The sequence below is a fragment of the Dreissena polymorpha genome, chromosome 1 (genome assembly GCF_020536995.1).
Source record: "Dreissena polymorpha isolate Duluth1 chromosome 1, UMN_Dpol_1.0, whole genome shotgun sequence".
NCBI lineage: Eukaryota > Metazoa > Mollusca > Bivalvia > Myida > Dreissenidae > Dreissena > Dreissena polymorpha.
In genome coordinates, this window is record NC_068355.1 from 87680141 (window position 1) to 87702607 (window position 22467).

The window sequence follows — 22467 nt, forward strand, 5'->3', positions numbered from 1 at the left end:
AATTTTTTTTATAGTAAATGGATTTTTTTGGTGGGTGTGGCCTATGTGGGCGGGCGCCCCAGGGTTGGGATTGGGGCCATGCATAGTTGAGATTGACCCTAATGTCATAACAAAAGTTCAGTATCAATTTGAAGTGAATCCGTGTAGAAATGAAAAAATTATAGTAAATGGAAATTTTTGGTGGGTGTGGCCTATGTGGGCGGGGCGCCCCAGGGTTGGGAATGGGGCCATGCATGGTTGAGATTGACCGTATTGTCATAGGTGAGGTCCAGTATCAATTTGAAGTGAATCGGTGTAGAAATAAAGAAGTAAATGTAAAATAACCTAAAAAAATGAGTGATAATTTCTGACGCGGCCCCACCCCAACCCCTATAACTTTTGACCCAGGGGTCAGATCAAAATTCCAAATAGTGCACCGTCGCACATATGCTCATAGCTACCATGTGTGTAAATTTCAAGGTTCTAGTGCTTTTAGTGTAGGAGGAGATAGTGGCCAGGACGGACGGACAGACGGACGGACAGACGGACGGACGGACGGACGGACGGCGGAGATCACCACAATATCCCCACCTTTTTTTCAAAAAGCGTGGGGATAATGATTGTAACTATATTAAAGATGTTGTGTAGTTGTTTAAAGCCAATCAAACAATTCCTTGCACAGTTTGCAAATTACTGACTTATGTAAACAAAGCGGTAGAGATTTTTGTAGCGTATGCATTATAAGCCCCCCCCCCAAAAAAAAATAGGTTGTTTCGGGTAGCCCGACCATGTCTCCCGAATCGGCGGGGACCCTCAACTTTTTATTGGGGTTGCCCAAAAAAAAGAGTTCATTTTCGTTCATTTAAGATGAAATATCAAGCAAACAAAGCACATATACATGTATTTTTTATTATAAGCTTTAGTAGCCTTCCATTCTAGTACCAGAATTAAAAAATCCCTACCTACCGACCCTGTTTTTTTTCCAAGGTGACCAGAAACGGACCTCTCTTTTTTTGGCCTAAGTACCCATTACTATAGACTATAGGTGAAATTTAAATAAAGTATTGTCTTTCAGATGATATTAATTATAAATATGTTTTGCCTAAGTATTAAAGGCAGGTTACAGACCAAATTAGTGGTTTTTAACCCGTGTCTGCATACTACTTACTAGCAATTTCTGGCAAAACCATGAAACAAGCTTAATGAATGAAATGAATACACTTAGAGACTTTTCTAACTCAACACTTTTCAAACTTGAATATCTCAGTTGTGAGTAAAGATTGAGTTTTAAAATTGAACAGGTCATTTTTTTTATGCCCTGAGAACATAGGTTCTGGGGGCATATGAAAATCGCACCGTACGTCCGTCTGTTAGTCCGTTAGTCTGCTGTCCGGATTAGTTTCCGCTCAATAACTCGAGCAATTATCATCAGATCTTCACCAAACTTCATGAAAATGTGTAAGGCAATAAGATCTTGGCCAAGTTCGAAAATCTGCCAAGTTGACCCAGACTCTCCTGAGTTACAGCCCTTGAATCATCTTAAAATTGTTTTTTTTTCTCGTTTCCGCTCAATAACTCGAGCAAATGTCATAGGATATTCACCAAACTTTATGAAAATATGTAAGACAATAACAGTTAGGTTAAGTATGATAAACGGCCAAATTGACCCAGACGCTCCTGAGTGACGGCCCTTGAATCATTGAAAAATTGCGTTTTTTTGTTTCCGCTCAATAACTTGAGCAAATGTCATAGGATCTTCGCTTCACTTCATGAAAATGTGTATGGTCATGAGATCTCGTTCAAGATCGATATTCAGCCAAATTGACGAAGACACTCCTGAGTTACGGCACTTGAATCATTCAAAAATTGATTTTTTTCTCTTTTCCGCTCAATATAACTCCAGCAATTGTCATCGGATCTTCACTTCATAAAGATGTGTAAGGCAATAAAATCTAGGTTAAGTTCGAAAATCAGCTAAATTTGCCCAGGCACTTCTGAGTTACTGCCCTTGAATCATAAAAAAAATGCGTTTCCGCTCGAAATAAATGCTCATAACTTCTATGTCGCTTCAGATGTTACCTTCATATTTGGTATGCATGTGTGTATGGACAAGGCCTTTCCATACGCACACACATTTTGTCTTCTTTGACCTTGACCTTGAACTAATGGTCTGCGTTTAGATTTCGAAATCTGCGTTTAGGTTTCGAAAAAGCGTTTTTCGGGGGCATATGTCTTCTGATGGAGACAGCTCTTGTTATTTATTAGATTTTGAAAGTCATCATGCCTTTTAAGAGATCCTGATTGAAAGTGACAGAGTGAGATATAATATGTGAGTAATTGTACAATTTAGAGAAAATGTGTAACAGCTGATTTATCCCAGAGTCACATAGCTTATGGTGGATTGGACAATAAGGTATACATAATAATAAGACAAGAACAATTAGATTTTCCTAAAGTAATCAACTGTATTATAAGGGAAAAAACAACTGCTCATTGAACTTATCATTTCATATCAGACAACTGAGTATTACCTGGCATTTCAAGTAAAAATGGAGAGTTGAACTATTGAAATATGCATGCTTTTAATGTCCACCTGAATACAAATGACATGTCTTCAAAGGTAATATAGACAATGATGTTGTTGTATGTAACATACAAATGCTTAATGCTGGCTATTACATTTTGAGTACAAGGATTTTGTTGTTATTCCATCCGCCCACAATGACTTCATTAGTGTTGCTGTTGAAGCAGACTGACCCTGGGTACTTCATTCCATCCTTCCTTGTAGCGAGAGTAGCCAGCTTTCTTTTGCCCTCTCCATCCACCTGTATGATGGTGTTGGAGTAGCACCCACAGACAAGGACCTGACCTGCAGGTGTTACATGGACACCATGCGGATCTTGTAGTTCAGGATCATTGAAGGTGGATATCAGGGTCCCATCTGGGCACAGTGTTTGGAGCGTGCTCTTTGACCTGTTGGTGACATAGATCTTTTCTCCAGTTGGACTCACAGCACAATTCCACACTGAAAACATGAACATGTAATGCTTTTCACACTTCAATTCTTTAATACTTAATATATATATATAATGATAATAATATTTAAGAATGTATATATAGAGTGGAATTCATTGTATAAGAAGTTTTGTTTTCAGAATGTCATACAGTATTTCACTGTTTTTAGATTACTGTTTATTCAAACTTCTTGTAACTTCAAAGTTGTTTGTTGTTCTGATTTGTATATATTAATTAAATTACAAAATTCATGATTTATATGAACCTTTGGAATTATCACTTGTTAGATAGCAGTTCAATTTCTACTTCGTTTTTATCAGTATCATCCAATAAGAAAGTGCTCATCTGTGAGTTTGAAGTCTATTTTCACACCTATAATTACTGACAGTGCCAGTGACTTTACAATGTAGAGTTTGAATGTTTTAGTCAATAAATAAAAATGAGTGTGTAAACTTACAAAATAAAAACAATTATGTTCCATTTTTTATTAAATTGCACCATCCTGCTTTTAATCATAGTTATTTTATTATGATCATAAAGAAATATAACATGTACAATGTATGTTCACCTGGAGTGCTAGGAGCAGTATCTTCATAGATCTTCTTAATAAGTGTTCCAGTCAGAGTGTACTGGTACAGAGCCTTACCGGAGGTGACATACAGGTTGCCTGCATGATGGGCAATGCCTTATCAAGGATGTGGAAACTGAAGTTTCCTGCCTTTAACAAGCTGTAAATTAGCTACAGAGATGAATTGGACCCCATTATCCACAGTTACAGCCGCCTCACATGCGCTAATCTGACACATGTCACATTCAGACACTGGCACATCACAGTGGGCTATCACATTGTACTTCTTGTCCAGCAGCTTCACTCTATTATTATAGTGGTCATCTACAAGGATTTTATCATCAGAGATAACACAAATGCCTGCGATACAGCATGTTAATTTATCACTTGGTATTCTTACATCATACTCACTCTTTTGTTTTACAGTGAATACATGATTTGGGTCCTGTGGCACTGCCAATGACTGGGTTGTCTGTAAAACTTTCCCTAGATTTAGTTGTTTGGTCAAAATCTGCTCAATTTCTGTGTTGGCTAGGAATGATATTGACCTGTCGGCTTTAACACTGATCTCCTTCAGGTATTCTTCTGACTCCAGAATCTTGTCAAGACATTTCATTTCAACTATAAATGAGAGTTCTTCCTTACTCCTGTCAGCAAGGTCTTGTGCAGCATCTCCGAGTTGTTTCAGTTCACCCTTCATTTGGTTGCAGTTATCTACGTCTTTGTTGAGGGAGGCTTGCAGTGCAGTCCTCACATCATCCAGTTCTTTCAGTGTGATTTTTTCAAGCTCGTCCAAAGCAGCATTTAATTTATAACGCACATCGCTGACTTCTTGTAGTGTTTGCTTGTATGAACTCTCCACAGACTGAATGGTGGCCTCTTGTTTGCTATGAAACTGTTTCAGTTCGTCAAGAATAGTTTCAATTTTGTCTGTCAGACTGTGCAGATCAGTCGAGTGGCTTTTTACTTTCTCGGAAATAAGAGTCACCTCCTTGCATTGTCTGAAATACACAAATCAATACATTATAAGATGGCATTGGTAAAATATATATTATTGTGTCCCCCCCCCCATTAGAAGAAGTGGGGGAATATTGCTTTAAACTTGTTCATCTGTAGGTAGGTTGTTAGGTATGTCAGAAGCCGATTCATAGAACTTTTGTTTCCATTTGATATCTAGGGAATGCTTTTACCTACAACCTTGCAAAAGGGTATAATGTTTACTTGGGAGGAAAGTAAAATCGCTATTGACGTTAAATGGTCAAGGGTCAAGGCCACTGGCGCTAGTCTCTGTAAATTTGTTTTTGTACAATACCTTGAGAATGCTTCAATCTTAGATCATGCAAATTGGTATATTGATAACTTCTGAGAAAGGGAAGATGCCTATAGATTTTAAGGTCATAAGGTAAAATAAGGAATGCAAAAGATTAACTGGTCAACCCACCAATATGATCAGTTAACCGGTAACATTTTTTTGAAAAGGTTAACCTGAGTATTTAAATAAATAATGTTTTTATCATGAAATAACTCGTATAATTTTACCATTTGTGCGCGACATACTGTCAACTTATGATAGCATCTGGTTATAACAACATGCATCCCCTACGAGGGTTATAAATTACGTGTCAACAAACAAAGAAATAAAGCAATAAATCAGTTCCTTTATAATTACAAACAGGGGATATGTTTTGAAAATTTGCACTATTGTTTTGTTTTACTTGCAAAAATTTAACTTGAACACTGCGGGGAGAGGGGGCTATTAGCCTACACGTAATTGACACGAATGCCGGACAAAACCCCTCCCGGATAAAAACCCTCCCGTCAGTTTTATAGGGGCCGGACGAAAACCCTCCCATGAATAAACGGGGACGGACAAAAACCCTCCCATGAAAAAAACGGGGGAGGACAAAAACCCTCCCATGTAAAAACGGGACCGGACAAAAACCCTCCCGTGAAATCTGAGCCACGAATTCAACTATCAACAATTATTTATGAATTTTAATCCGAAATCGGTCATTTCCGACATTTGTATTTTGTTGTCGGTTATCCGAGATATTTATTTTTTGTAATAGAGACTTCACTTCAGTAGGTAACATTACACTATATAATGACTAATTAAAATATTTCCGAATTGAAATGTTGTTATTTTACACCCATTTGACTCAATTATATATGTTTGAACTAAGATTTGTATTATAACTTAGTATGATAAGAACTACGATATTTATGATTACTTAGTATGAATAACAAGTAGGGTGTTTCTATAAAATATATAAAATATCAAATTGTGCTCTGGCCAGTGCATTAAGAACATCAAAGTCGTGTTTCTTTTTTAGTCATCATCGCAAAAATAACAGAGGCGGACACAGGCTTCCCAAGACATTCTTTATTTCGTTTTATAACAAGTATTATGAAGTCTAGACAGTATAATGTTACTTTCATTGACAAATAAGCATAATCAATTGATAAACAAAAACCAACATTGTAGACACTTGTGTGCCCTTACACAAACAAATTGCTTTATATATATTGCAGATTCACAGTATGATATTTTGAACAAGTGTTGTCAGCATTGAGTGATTTTTTCGGATTAATGAATGGAACATTGTGTGAAGCAAATACATTTGTCGGCGTTTAATTGCTTTTAATTGATTCTGTTATAAACTACTTAAAAACTAAAAGTAGTTGCAGATTCACAATTTGATATTTTGAGTAAACTTTGCGGATTAATGAATGCAACAATGTGTGAAGCAATTACATTTGTCGGTGTTTAATTGCTTTCACGGGAGGGTTTTTGTCCGCAGTTGCAGATTCACAGTTTGCTATTTTGATACATATTATTGTATGCCATTAACTAGTTAATTGTTATGATTAGCTGATAAGTGGGCCTAAATAACTGAATCATTGACATATTTGACAATACAGTATGCTTTATATATTGTCTGCAAAAATGCAATTGAAAACGTTACAGTCGAAGCAAAATTAAATATTTCGCAAAATTTTCAGAAACTTCCCGGAAAGCACGTGTTTTGCATGAATGAGCATATGACGCGACTAATCGTTGCACTGTATCGTATTGCATTCAATCTAAATTTAAATTCACTTGTTTATAAATGGCCTCATTTTATGTTTTAATTGATGTTGTTATCATATTGGATTATCGGATATATATGCACATTAGAAAGCGGTATGTTTACAGTTAATGATTACATATTTTCTTTCAATTTCATACCCCTGAAAACACAATACACACAATGGGTAATTTTATAGGATTAATGAATGCAACACTAAGTGTTTCTTTTACGGGAGGGTTTTTGTCCGGTCCCGTTTTTTCATGGGAGGGTTTTTGTCCTCCCCCGTTTTTTTCATGGGAGGGTTTTTGTCCGCCCATGTTTATTCATGGGAGGGTTTTCGTCCGCCCCCTATGAAAATGACGGGAGGGTTTTTATCCGGGAGGGGTTTTGTCCGTATTCCAATTGACACATTTATCTAACATGCAATAAAAATCAATTGAGACATTGGACGACTTATTTTGATGTTTGTTAACCAATATCCAACACTGATTGCTCGCGAAAATAAGTGTTTATAAGTAACAGTTTTTATCCAAATAGCATTCATTGTTTTAATCTTGACCATTTAACATCTTATTAATATCTGAAATTAATATTATTAGTAGTAATAAACAATGCCACCACTACAGTCTGAGGCAAGTTTTAAGCAAATTATTGAACTAATTTAAGCACAAAAACACTGACCAAACATTATCAAAGAAAATCATTAAATTTAGTATTTATGTAATTGCTTCGAAGTTGCGTGGTACGGTACGTTAAAAAACATAAGTAAGTAGCAGTATTTGAGGTCATAATACACAGTAAGTAGCAGTATTTGAGGTCATAATACACAGTAAGTAGCAGTATTTGAGGTCATAATACACAGTAAGTAGCAGTATTTGAGGTCATAATACACAGTAAGTAGCAGAATTTGAGGTCATAATACACAGTCACACCGCTATTAAATGAATATACTGATAATTTAGAATATATAATTTCCATTTCCTTCAAAATTAGTTTTATTTTAAACCTCTTTATATTCTGTGAATTTGAGTTTAGAAAATTAAAACGGAATGAACAAGGAAACACAATATTGTTGTTAGTGATATGACTCAAACGTTACATAAGCTTTCCAACCAAAAATAAAATGACACATGAAAATGAACATTGTATAGTACTTATAACTTTTTACTTGTATGCGTTTACAAAGGAAAAAGTATATACAAATCTTACATACATTTACAAAATTAGTAAAATAAATGTTATAATACATTTTTATGTAGAAACTGATATATTGCCCGCTTATGTTAAATCAATGCAATCGATCTTGAATTACTTTCTTTTCTATAGAGAGTGAATGTATGAGCCATATGACATTTTTTAACTTATACTATAAAAATTGTACTTTGTAAGGTTGTTCACTGTACCGGTAAGGTTGACCGATTAATGATTTCTTTAACCTTTAAGTCCTTTTGCATCCCTAGTTAAAATGGAATCTCATAAACATTTGAGGAATGTGAGATATTATAATCAAGTCTTTTAGTTCTACTGTTTGTTGTAAATATTTTTTCCAACTTAATTTACTAATTGACTAGCTTTGAGTGCATTATAATTGTTTTTTTATGAATATATTTTTCATGTATTTCTTGTTTCTGTTGAATAACCATCATTATCTCTCAAAGGGAAAACCCCACTTCAACCAAGACTGCTAATTAGAGTACCAGTAGATTGTCAAGTACAAAAAATCTGCTTGTGAACATACAACTATACATATTAATGAAAGTGTATTTCAGTTGAAATATATTTTGTTAATTTATTATTTGAATATTAATGCTATGTCATTAATATTTGATTTAATCTGGTTCAAATGTCTGGCGTAAGACTAATTCTGGATCAGATGTGTGGTTTTGCATGTGTACAGTGGTTTTATTCTAACAGTTGTGTATTGACACTTTCACAGTATTGACACTTTCACATCTATCTATCTATCTATCCATCCATCCATCCATCCATCCATCCATCCATCCATCCATCCATCCATCCATCCATCCATCCATCCATCCATCCATCCATCCATCCATCCATCCATCCATCCATCTATCCATCAATGTTTGTCAAAGTCAAATTTTTCTAAGTTCTCCCTGATAATTGAACATACCTGTAAGTTAAAACAGATGTTATTAGTGTGTGCGTTAGCTCACTAATGTTACAGAGCAAGTTTTGTAAATCAGTATGCGCTTAACTGCTTAACTACGCTATGGAAAGACAACCACTGCCTGTTGCAGTAAAATTATGCAGACGACAAATGCTAGGAGCATCTGCTAGGAAAGATAACCACCACATCTGCCTGTTTATAGTTCACCACTGGTACACTGCAGTGGGTGTATATGACTAATGGGGTTTAACAGCTTGTAAGACGACATTGGCCAGTCTAGTGTTTATCATTGAAATCTGTACATATTGGCTGCTTTCAGGGAAAACGGGGCTTAATGCATGTCAAAAAAGATTAGCCTGTGCACACTGATTAGCCTGTGCAATGCACACAAACTAATCAAGGACGAACTTTCTCATTTTAAAATGTTTTTCGTTTAAAGAGAGTCTCTGGTACTGGGATGACAACTAATGCAGATGCATTAAGCCCTGTTTTCCCAAAATAAAGCTTAAATTATTTTTTTTCGGCGTAAGCTGAATAAGCCAGCTTTTCACCCTGACTTGACCTTTGTAAGTGTCCAATAATACTCAAATAAAATTTCCCGCGGCTAGCTACGAATGAATGCACTTCATTTATTCCATTGGCTGATTTGAGTATAACACCAGAACATTGGAAACATATCCGCGTCTTTGTAACACTGTTTTACTGCATGAAACAATTTTATCTCTAATGAAAAGGCCCAATAGATAGAACAGTTTTACAATCAATTTTCGACATAAATACAGTTTGTGCGTTCACCTTTTATTTTCAGAGAATTACCAGCGCAAAAGCGTTTAACTAAAGGCTATGTTGTCATATTTAGTACTTACTTGCATTGCATTTCAACCCGCGAGATTTCGGGTCAATACGCGGTCATTTTGTGAAAGTCAGAGTTTATATACAGTTCATCACCGAAGTTCGCAAAAGGGGTTGCGATCATTGTGTCTAACTGACAATAACGTAGTGACTGTAATGCATTGCATTCCAATCCGCAAGGTATCAAGGTCAGTTTGCGGTCAGTTGCAGAAATCTTTATATAAACGCCGTCTCGTAAACTTTGTGCACTTGAAGTCTGTTTTGATCAGAAAGATACTAAATAAAGATATTCGGCGATATTATTGTGGTATGTCAATCATCGATTTTTAATATGGTTTCAAAATTTGCATGATAAGGACCAATTTTGATAAAATTAATTAGAAATATTTATCCATTTAGACCAGTTTATTAAGCATGACCACAATAATTCGCTATACTATAATTATGCAATTAAATAAGATTCGAGTATTGCCGGCTGACCTATATGCACTCGTTTATTTTCATGTTTCTTGTGTTTTTCTATTCTGTAAATATAGATATCTGAGTAATAATATCACATAAAGCAAAATAAGCCACGAAATCTGGCGCAACACCCCGTAATTGATTTGCTTATGATGTAGCTAACAACTGCGCAGAAAAAAGGCATCCGCTACTTTTTATCTCATAGAGATAACTTTTGATCGTTCATAAACATCGACCACAATCAACGCCGTATATCTTTTTTAAAGATATTTCTTGTTATTAATGATTTAAAAAAAAAACAACATCTGGACCTGTGTTTTAAGACACACTTTTTATAAATTTGAATGGGTTGTGTTCATATAAAACTTGCAATATAAAAAGCTATAACATAATTTTTTAAACTGAGTTGCGTCTAAACTTATACAACAGCGAACACGTACAGTGCCTTCAGCGCTTTGATTAATACCTGTGTTTTAGGAAAGCACAATTGCTGCAGCACAGCTGACTATGATCCTCACAAAACATTTCTAGTTTCTTGTCTGTGTGGGCCTGGCATGTCTGAATAAAGTTGTTCATTTCCTTAGTGAGAGGCCATTTGTCCATGTCTCCTCTCCCATAAGTGGTATGGTTAGCAAATAATTGACTATGATGATAAATACATTTTCCACAAAAACACTTAAGACATGTTTCACAATACATCTCTGCAGTTTCTACGATCTGTTTACTTTCACAAGCATCACAACTATAGTCCTTCACAAAATCAGAACTTTTCTGAACTGAACTTAAAACAGTCGCCATTTTGTTGAAAGGTTTTTCAAATTACTTCCTGTTTTCTGAATAGATTTATGGACCTTTTTTTCACCTAAAATCGTTATTGATCACTGTTATTAACTTGAAGATATGTTGTTTACAAGTATTCCATTGAATACACATTTGTGGTACTAATTTTAAGCCTCTAATTAGTCAAACTTAAAGGAGCTTTGAACATTTTAAACTGATAAACTCTTGTTGAACAGTGTCAACTGATAACCTCTTGGTATATTAAGGTTTAAACTTGTCTATACATGATAACTGATTGTAACATACGCTAACACCCCACAGTGTAAAATTTAAGTGAATCTATACTGATATTTATCACAGCTAAAATTTGTGTATTCATATTTAATTATGAGATAGTTCTGGTCTTGTTAAGTAGAATAACAAATTCCATTAATGTTAAATAAACACTGAAATGTTATCTTTTCCTCTTATATTTTACAAAAGACCTGGATGATTGTATTGTTCCAACTAGCTTGGTTACTTGTGTGTGTCTACTAAAATGACTTTTCAGACACAAGATCTTTAGCTCACCTTAGCACCAGGAGCCCATTTTGGGCTATTATGGTCGGTGGCCATCGGGCGCCTGTTGTCATGTGTGGTGGGTTGTGCTTAGGATTTTGTTAATACTTTGCTTCAAACAACATCTCCTAAACTGCTTTGAAGATTTTCATGAAACTTTACAGGAATTATTTCTAAAGTCACAGACCTCTTTCAAAGTTTGGAATATCGTTCCAGTCTGTTGCATATGTAGGTAATCAGAACTACAAACTCATTTCCCCCGAAACTGCTAGGCTGACATGTGGTGCTAAATATCATCTACTAGTGGACCTCCACAGAGATTTTCAAATCATGTCCCTGGGGTCAAAGCAGGCCATTCCCTAAAGGTCACATGATTTTTTTAGACTTATAGAAAATAACTATAAAATCTTAATCTTGAATTGCAATGGTTAGGCTTAAAATATTTGTTTAACATTCTATAGTGGTTCTGTACAAACATGGCTATTATTTTGCCACTTTGATAAAAACTGGCCAAGCCCCAGCAGAAACCTATTTTATATAGGCTTATATAGTAAATAACTAAAAACACCATCTTTGAAATGTAAGGGTAGGGGCAAAAATATTTTGATGTGTAACATGGTATATAGGCCAAATCAAATATTGTTCTAATCATGCCTCTGACATCAAAACTTTGCATATCCCTTGGGTCACCTGATTTGTATATATTGATAAATTACATGGAATCAATGATTGTGTGTTAATTATTACCCCTTGAGAAGGTTGGATAAGGAATGGGTTCTTAACTAGAAACACCAGACATGTTCAAGAGCTTAGGTTTATCTTATGTGGGTTTTTATGCCCCCGGATCGAATGATCGGGGGTATATTGTTTTTGGCCTGTCTGCCTGTCTGTCTGTCATTGTATGTGTCTGTCATTGTATGTGTCCCAAAACTTGAACCTTGGTCATAACTTTTGCAATATTGATAATAGCAACTTGATATTATAGCAACTTGATATTTGGCATGCATGTGTATCTCATGGAGCTGCACATTTTGAGTGCTGGAAGGTCAAGGTCATCCTTCCAGGTCAAAGGTCACAAATAAATAAATTCATAGCCGTGCATTAGGGGGCATTGTGTTTCTGGCAAACATATCTCTTGTTTTATTAGCTCATCGATTTAAAAAAAATAAATATCAGCTATTGTCATCACCTTGGCGTCTGCGTTTGGTTAAGTTTTGTGTTTAGGTCCACTTTATTCCTAAAGTATCAAAGCTATTGCTTTCATACTTGCAACACTTACTAACTATCATAAGGGGACTGTGCAGGCAAAGTTGTGTAACTCTGACTGGCATTTTGACGGAATTATTGGCCCTTTATACTTAGAAAATTGAAAATTTGGTTAACTTTTGTATTTTTCCACTTTACCCCTAAAGTATCATAGATATTGCTTTCATACTTGGAACACTCGCAAACTATCATAAAGGGACAGTAAAGGACAAGTTGCATAACTCTGGTTGTCATTTTTACGGAATTATGACCCTTTTTTGACTTAGTAACTTTGAATATATGGTTAAATTTTTTGTTTAGATCCACTTTACTTCTAAAGTATCAAGGCTATTGCTTTCAATCTTCAAATACTTTCATGCTATCATGAGGGTACTGTACCTGGCAAGTTTAATTTTACCTTGACCTTTGAATGACCTTGACTCTCAATGTCAAATTATTAAATTTTGCTAAAATTTAGCCCACCCCCCCCCCCCCCCGGAATCCCCCCCCCAAAAAGTGTTTTTTTTCCTTAAAGATCATCTAATGAATAACCACCACACCCTAACACTATACCCCCGCCCCCCCCCCCCCAACCCAACCCCACCCCATTTTTTTTTAAACATGGTTAAAAAACACAAATATTTGTTTGTATTATTTTATTTTGAAATACTGTCCAACCATCCCACCCAAAATCCCCCCCCCCCCAAAAAAAAACAAAATTGCATTTTTTTTTCATTTTTGGAAGAAAATGTAATAAATGACTACACCCCACACTATACACCTCCCTCCACTCCACCCCTCCTTCCTTTGTGATTGAAATTGAGAAAGGTTCCTTCACCTTTAAAAAGAAAAAAAAATGAGCGGTCTGCACCGGCAAGGCGGTGTGCTCTTGTATTGAATTTCTATTAGTGTGATAAACAGTACACATTATACAAATGAAAGTAGCTACCTTATGATAAAATAAGCTATAAATTACAAAATTAAAGAGAGATGCATGCAAACAATAAATTAAAACATATACAGGTAAAATTCATGAGAGGCATTCTTCCGTCACGCATATGTCTTCCATTGATATAATGTCATAATTTTCAAAAATACCTTATAATTTTATAAATGTTGGCATTTAAATTACCAGTTGATTCATATGGTTATTCTCTAGAAGGACACAAAGCTTCTGTTTGTTATTATCTGTTGTTACTTAATACAATGATAGTTTAGGAGTCAACTAAAATGAATGTTTCAGGTTACTTTTATTACTTTTTAGCGTTTCATATTTTAGAGTTTTTTTTGTATTTAATATTTGTTGATAAATGCATGATTAAAGCCACATAACTTATTTGGCATAGTAAATTTAAGTATAAAGAAGAAACATATTTTATCTATGCCAATTAGAATATATCTGGTGGTTACAAGGTAGAAATGTCTTTTTTGCGCTTTTAAACTTAAAAAGAATAGCATTTGTCGAAATAGACGTATGCGTCTAGAAATCCTACTTTTGGTTTAAAAAGCGGTACCATTTAAAAAATAATAAATTACTTGCTAACTAGGCTATAGATTTAATGACAATTTTGCACATTTTCAAATTGCATCTATATGTATTGATTAACATGTTTTTCATTTCATGGTAATAGGCTTTAACCCTGTTTGTGCATAATATGTTTATACATGTATCATGTTTGTTTACCTTTTTATGCCCCCGGATCGAAAGATCGGGGGTATATTGTTTTTGGCCTGTCTGTCTGTCATTGTGTCAGTGTGTCCCAAAACATTAACCTTGGTTAAAGTTTGATAACTTTTTTAATATTAAAGATAGCAACTTGATATTTGGCATGCATGTGTATCTCATGGAGCTGCACATTTTGGGTGGTGAAAAGTCAAGGTCAAAGTCATCCTTCAAGGTCAAATGTCAAATATCATTGTATTTTTCTTACCTAAAACTTTAACCTACGTTTAAGTTTTGTAATAACTTTTTGAATATTGAAGATAGCAACTTGATATTTGGCATGCATGTGTATCTCACGGAGCTGCACATTTTGAGTGGTGAAAGGTCAAGGTCATCCTTCAAGGTCAAAGGTCAAATTTATGGCTTCAAAGCTGCGCAATAGGGGGCATTGTGTTTCTGACAAACACATCTCTTGTTGATTTTAAAATAAATTATTAAGCATGGTGAGATGCTTGGTGTGTTGTGAGCAGAAAGCAATCTCCATTTCAAGGTCAAGGTTATGCTTGTCATAATATCATTGCCTGTGTTTATAAAGAAATCTTAATTCAAACATGTTTTGGTTCCTACACATTAACACTTGCCACTATATCATCCATTTTAGATGGATACATAATGTTTATTTGCACATCAATGGAATTACCGTAATTACTCTATGTTTTCGGACACTCTAAGTTTTCGGACACCCCTTTTTTTAGCAAAAATAATTATTTTTCGTGACTCTTAATTTTCGGACACACGGGTTTTCGACCATAATTAATGTCTCTAAGTTTTCGGACAGTATATTTACCAGCGCTATTTTACCAAATGTCGCTCCTGTTTCTGATATCTAATGACACTTCGATCATGGGGTTTTACAACCAGATTAACATCATAAAACATGGCAGGCGCATGCCTGAGGGCAACGGACCATTACATTTGCGTTATTGTGTAAATTACCTTGTAAACCGGTATTAAACAATTGTTTCGCCCGATAGCATAAGCGCTGTGACAATTACCATGGGTAGTGCCAATTAACAGTTCAATTATCAACCGCAATGGTACTACAGCTTCTCAGTAAAATAACTGTGACAAATACTAAACGCTTCAAAATGTGATGGAAGGTGTTAGACAACAAATATTTGGAAATGAACAAACAAAGAATACATATATTGCTTTTTTATCGCGTTAATTACAGGTTCATAACAGCGATTATCGGTACATCACTTGCTCATCTTTGAACTCGTTGGTCAAAGTACAACCTTGTAGTAACTTTCTGTCAAATAAATTAAGCATTTAAAATTATTAAAAATGCATTGCAAACATATATAACTAATTTATACTATACGGCATGGTATTTTACAAGCGCGTGCTATTACCGGTATTCGTTGATACAATTGACGCTATTTTTGGACACTTCAATTTTGGACTCTAAGTTTTCGGACACCTGTATTTTGTGAATATTTTTATGTCCCCCACTATAGTAGTGGGGGACATATTGTTTTTGCCCTGTCTGTTGGTCTGTTGGTCTGTTTGCGCCAACTTAAACATTTTGCAATAACTTTTGCTATATTGAAGATAGCAACTTCATATTTGGCATGCATGTGTATCTCATGAAGCTGCACATTTTTAGTGGTGAAAGGTCAAGGTCAAGGTCATCCTTCAAGGTTAGAGGTCAAATATATGTGGCCAAAATCGCCCATTTTATGAATACTTTTGCAATATTGAAGATAGCAACTTGATATTTGGCATGCATGTGTATCTCATGGAGCTGCACATTTTGAGTGGTGCAAGGTCAAGGTCATCCTTTAAGGTCAGAGGTCAAATATATGTGGCCCAAATCGCTGATTTTATAAATACTTTTGCAATATTGAAGATAGCAACTTGATATTTGGCATGCATGTGCATCTCATGGAGCTGCACATTTTGAGTGGTGAAAGGTCAAGGTCAAGGTCATCATTCAAGGTCAGAGGTCAAATATATGGGGCCCAAATCGCTTATTTTATGAATACTTTTGCAATATTGAAGATAGCAACTTGATATTTGGCATGCATGTGTATCTCATGGAGCTGCACATTTTGAGTGGTGAAAGGTCAAGGTCATCCTTCACAAGGTCAAGGTCATCCTTCAAGGTCAAACGTCATATAGGGGGACATTGTGTTTCACCAACACATCTTGTTTGTATCTAAGTTTTCGGACACGAATTTTTATTTTTATTTTTAAGTGTCCGAAAACATAGAGTAATTACGGTAAGGGCTCATAAATAAGATGTTTTTGCACTTGCAGCTGCTGTTATCTACTTTGCTGCAAATGCAGTTTTGCAACTGATTGGTCGGTCAATTGGTCTGTCCCGAAAATGCTCATAAATGAGCTTGTCCGGGCTATAACTTTGTTATTTATTTTGAGACTTTAAAATCATTTGGCACATTTGTACACCATTGTTGGACGGTGTGTCATGCAAAAGAATTACTTTGATATCTCCAAGGTCAAGGTCACACTTTGAGTTCAAATGTCAAAAAAGGCAAAAAATGAGCTTGTCAGGGCCATAACTATGTCATTTATTGTGAGATTTTAAAGTCATTTGTTCACAATCATTGGACGGTGTGTCATAAGAAAAAATTACGTAGATATCTCCAAGGTCAAGGTCACACTTTGAGTTCAAAAGTCAAAAATGGCCATTAATGAGCTTGTCCGGGCAATAAATATGTCATTCATTGTGAAATTTAAAAATGACTGTACAGTAATTTTGATCACAGTCATTGGACGGTGTGTCATGGGAAAGAATTCAAGAGTTCAAAGGTCAAAATGGCCATAAATGATAATGGCATAATAGTTCTTAAAAATCGCCATAAATTAGCTTCTCTTGTTTTGTGAAGACAGCATGCAAAATATTCTGTGTCAATGCAGCATATTGGGGTTGACGTCACGTCTGTGACAAAGCTCTAGTTATAAATATATTTGATTGAAAACCTGGTTTTGTGACAATTTTGTCCCTTGTTAAATATAATTGGCACCAGTAACGCCCTGATTTCTCAGGTGCTATTCCTGTGAAAAATAGCTCTCTTTTTGGAGAGGGGGTGAGAGGCTCATGGTTCTCCAAGCCTCTTAAATTGTGTTAAATCTTTACTGCAACACTCTCAGACATTTTTGTTGCATCTGTGAAAAATTAAGGACCTCAAAATGTTTTATGATCCCTTTATAAGTAAACCTCCACAAATCTTTTATTGTATCAGATCAACAACGAACTCTTCAACATAGATGACTTGGTGGACCAGGAGGTGGCGTGCACAGACGTCCCGTACCTGATACTTGCAGTGAGAGAGAAGTGGGTCCGCTGTTATCCACTCCTGTCAGAGATAGATCTGCTCAACAGGACACACGCCATTGACTGGATACAGGTACACTGACACACGCCATGGACTGGATACAGGTACACTGACACATGCCATTGACTGGATACAGGTACACTGACACACTCCATTGACTGGATACAGGTACACTGACACACGCCATTGACTGGATACAGGTACACTGACACACGCCATTGACTGGATACAGGTACACTGACAAACGCCATTGACTGGATAAAGGTACACTGACACACACCATTGACTGGATACAGGTACACTGACTGACATTGACTGGATACAGGTACACTGACTGACATTGACTGGATACAGGTACACTGCCTGACATTGACTGGATACAGGTACACTGCCTGACATTGACTGGATACAGGTACACTGCCTGCAGTGGGCTGTTATACTCAGAGGGGGTAATCACATGATATTCAAGATGGTGACGTCCATGCCAACAAAGGTATTTTTCGCTGTTTTATACCCTTTATTACTTGTATTAATTTTTATGTCCCCCACTATAGTAGTGGGGGACATATTGTTTTTGCCCTGTCTGTCTGTTGGTCTGTCTGTCTGTTTGCGCCAACTTTAACATTTTGCAATAACTTTTGCTATATTGAAGATAGCAACTTGATATTTGGCATGCATGTGCATCTCATGGAGCTGCACATTTTGAGTGGTGAAAGGTCAAGGTCAAGGTCATCCTTCAAGGTCAGAGGTCAATTATATGTGGCCAAAATCGCTCATTTTATGAATACTTTTGCAATATTGAAGATAGCAACTTAATATTTGGCATGCATGTGCATCTCATGGAGCTGCTCATTTTGAGTGGTGAAAGGTCAAAGTCAAGGTCATCCTTCAAGGTCAGAGGTCAAATATATGTGGCCCAAATGGCTTATTTTATGAATACTTTTGCAATATTGAAGATAGCAACTTGATATTTGGCATGCATGTGTATCTCATGGAGCTGCACATTTTGAGTGGTGAAAGGTCAAGGTCATCCTTCACAAGGTCAAGGTCATCCTACAATGTCAAACATCATATAGGGGGACATTGTGTTTCACAAACACATCTTGTTTAATGCCAAGCACTGTCCAGTCATATGAGCAAGAAAGTTGTTTCGTATTAATATTCGCTCGAAATCTCGACTACTCGTTGCCAAATTTCTTAGCGGGATGACCTAATAACAGCTCCACTAAGAAAATTTGCAGCAAGTATAGTCAAGATACAATTAGCAAATTTTAATATGGAATAAACGCATATCACTTTTCTTAACGATATGGCTGGAAAAATTATCTTATTACCAAAAATTAATAAAGGGTATAAAACAGCATGGACGTCGCGCCATCTTTACTATAACGTGATTATCCCCTTCTGATAAACCTTGTATTAAAACTTGTACAGTATACTAAGATAATGACAATTATTTCATCTACCAATATTTTATCAAGTTACTTTCTAATCAACCAAGTTTTCAACTCTCTTGAAAACTCGTGTTATGGATACAGTATAATAAACAATTAAGATATGATATTGTATACTCTCTGAAAACAAAACAAAACATTTTGATTATAAACTGGAAAACATGTTTTCAGTTAAAGACACTTGTTATGTTGTTTTCTTGACCTGTTTGCAGGGAATGCATTGATGTTCAGAAATCGCTCGTTTGTTTTAAGATTGGACACTAGTAATTTACATTATGTTTTGTATTGTAAGCCTCTTTCTGTGAAAACTGGACATTTAGCATGTGTGTTAACTTTCATCCCAGATTAGCCAGTGCAGTTCCCACAGTCTAATTAGGGATGAAACTCTCCACTGACACTTGAATTTTTGTTTACAAGATTATCACTGATTAGCAGCAATTTAGCCTGTGCAGACTGCACAGGCTTATCTGGATCAACACTTAACTTACATGCATTAAGCCCAGTTTTCCCAGCTCTACTGGTTTCTATAGGAAGAGTGCAAGCTGCGTGTTCTGGTGGGGAGATGTGGCAAGGCCATGGTGACCCTCAGCGTGCCCCGAGACTACCCGGCAACAAGGGGCATCACTCTGCAGGACACACCTGCTCTACAGCTAACGGACGTAAGCACTTCATTCACAGCAGGCAGTTGAACCTTGCTCTGCGAAAACTGGGCTAAATGCATGCGGGTAAAATGTCATTCCCTATTAGCCTGTGCAGTCTGCACAGCCTTATCAGGCATGACACTTTCCACTTTTATAGAGTTTTTCGTTCAAAGGAAATCTCTTCTTAATGAAAATCCACTTAAGGCGAAAACAGTTGTCCCTGATAAGCCTGTGCAGACCGCACAGACTAATCTGAGATGGCACTTTACCCATATGCGTGAAGCCCATTTTCACAAACTGCAAACTATTTTTTCTAAAGTTCTATATTTCAACTTGCCTGTCTTCTGTATTACCTACGTGTTGTCTTTAAAAATTCAGAATCATTGTTACTTTTGCAATTATTTTATACCAGAAAGTTGAATCTTTGGTTAATTTTGATTTGAGGGTGAAATATTGGCTTTATTTTGAGTTGAGGGTGAAATGATGACTTTATTTTGAGTTGAAGGTAATGATCGCTTCTTTTAAGTGCATAGTGAAATGATGTCTTTATTTGTATTTCTTGACATGATTAGTATAATTTAAAAAATAATGGTGAATGGTTCATGTTGAAACAGTGTGGCTTGTGTACTGAATTCTACATGCATAACCACCTGCATTGCAAATAGGAAAATCTTGTTTTAGTGTCGGCAGCATTGTCCAAAAAAAAATAAGATTGTGTATAAAACAGATAATTTTCCCTTAATTTCTTTCTTTTGAAACATTGTCATCATTTCAGCTTCCAGACTCTGGAGCCAGCCTCACAGATTGGGTTATTTACCTAGAGAAGAAGTTTGCAGAAAGATAGACAACTGATTTGCAGACAAATAGACAACTGATGTTTGCAGACAAATAGACAACTGATGTTTGCAGACAATAGACAACTGATGTTTGCAGATAAATAGACAACTGATGTTTGCAGACAGATAGACAACTGATGTTTGCAGACAAATAGACAACTGATGTTTGCAGACAAATAGACAACTGACGTTTGCAGACAAATAGACAACTGATGTTTGCAGACAATAGACAACTGATGTTTGCAGATAAATAGACAACTGATGTTTGCAGATAAATAGCCAACTGATATTTGCAGATAGACAACTGATGTTTGCAGACAAATAGACAACTGATGTTTGCAGACAAATAGACAACTGATGTTTGCAGATAAATAGACAACTGATGTTTTAAGATAAATAGACAACTGATGTTTGCAGACAAATAATGTTTGCAGACAAATAGACAACTGATGTTTGCAGACAAATAGACAACTGATGTTTGCAGATGAATAGACAACTGATGTGTGCAGACAAATAGACAACTGATGTTTGCAGACAAATAGACAACTGATGTTGTGTCAGTTTAAGTGTTTCAAAATAAGACATCATGGAGTCTGTGTTCACCCCTCCTTTCCCCCATTCTGACTTAAATTTTATTAGCAACTGAACATGGTAGACAGTAAAGCATTTACAAGTTATTGTAAATTAGTAATTGCGTAATAGTAAAGGATGTGACTTCTTCTTTGTCTGAAATGATTACCTATTTTTGAGTCCCACGATTACTTAAAAATATTTCTGTCTGGATCTATGTACGAGAGAAGTTTTGATGAAACTACAGTAGTAAGGAGTAGGATTTTCTTCCATAGTGTTTTGAAAATGTCAGCCCTGAAAAAGAGATGTTGAACGTTATAAGTGAACCAGGCTTTAGAGTCTTAATTCTGTGTCCAGAATATTTGCAATTGCAGCCCTAAAACCCTTTCTTGCCCCAAAGTCATTCATGGATTGACACATTTCTTGGTATTTATGATTTCTAAGAAGAAAATCTAAAATATCTTGAGCCCAGGTGTAGGGAACACTATCATTGGGTTTAAAAAAAAAGAATATTTTTTTATTTTTCAATAACAACACCTTGAAGAAATCAAGTATTGAACAAAGATGGGTTTCATTTCATGGCGATTGAATCACTGATTCGTTTTAATAATGTTATGTTGTTCATATTATAAATTTAATGTCAAATCTGTTACCATGGTTTGTTTAACATTTTGACTTTGGCGGCACTTGGCGCATTTTTAACACGAACAGAATGATTGCATGAACAGACTGAGCTTTCTGCAAAACTAAAAGGGCCCTTCTCACAGATTTTGGCTTGTATTGAAGTTTGTATTAAATGCTTAAAATTCATAAATGTAAATACTGGAACTATAGTGATCCAGTAAAAACAAGAATAAAATTGTGTGGCCATTTAATAGATGATCTTTCAAAAATAAGATATATTTTTATTTTTTTTTGTCGAGGGGGGGGGGGGGGGGGCTGATTCTGGGGTGGGGCATGGGGGTATGGTTTGGGTGGAGTGCATTATGGTTTGTCAGGTAAGTGTTGTTTTGTCGAAGTATGAATCAAATGTGATTATAGATAAAGAAGTTATGGCAATTTAAGCAAACTGTTTAATTATCTAAGTATAAAAGGGGCCATAATTCTGTCAAAATGCTTGATACAGTTGTCTGCTCTTGTTTATAGATTGGGGGTCATGTTGGTAAAGAAGTATGCAAAATATAAAAGCAATATGTCAAAGGACATAGGAAATAATTGGAGTGGTACGCAAACTTTAACATAGATTTATCAATAATATGCATATTCTAAGTATAAATGGG

The 22467-nt window shown here is 35.8% G+C and overlaps 1 protein-coding gene across 3 annotated transcripts in view; it reads left to right on the forward strand.

Annotated features, from left to right (window-relative positions):
- LOC127839218 (uncharacterized) overlaps positions 1–22083 on the forward strand; it is a 46971-nt gene extending 24888 nt beyond the window's left edge. For 2 of the 3 annotated variants that reach the window (XM_052367504.1, XM_052367511.1), the window contains 3 exons: positions 17594–17758; positions 19671–19799; positions 20557–22083. In XM_052367504.1, the coding sequence (XP_052223464.1) occupies positions 17594–17758; positions 19671–19799; positions 20557–20625 (363 nt within the window). In that variant the 3' untranslated portion in view covers positions 20626–22083. The remainder of the gene's footprint in view (positions 1–17593; positions 17759–19670; positions 19800–20556) is intronic. The other variant, XM_052367517.1, reaches the window with a different exon arrangement.
- Positions 22084–22467: the final 384 nt, after the last annotated feature.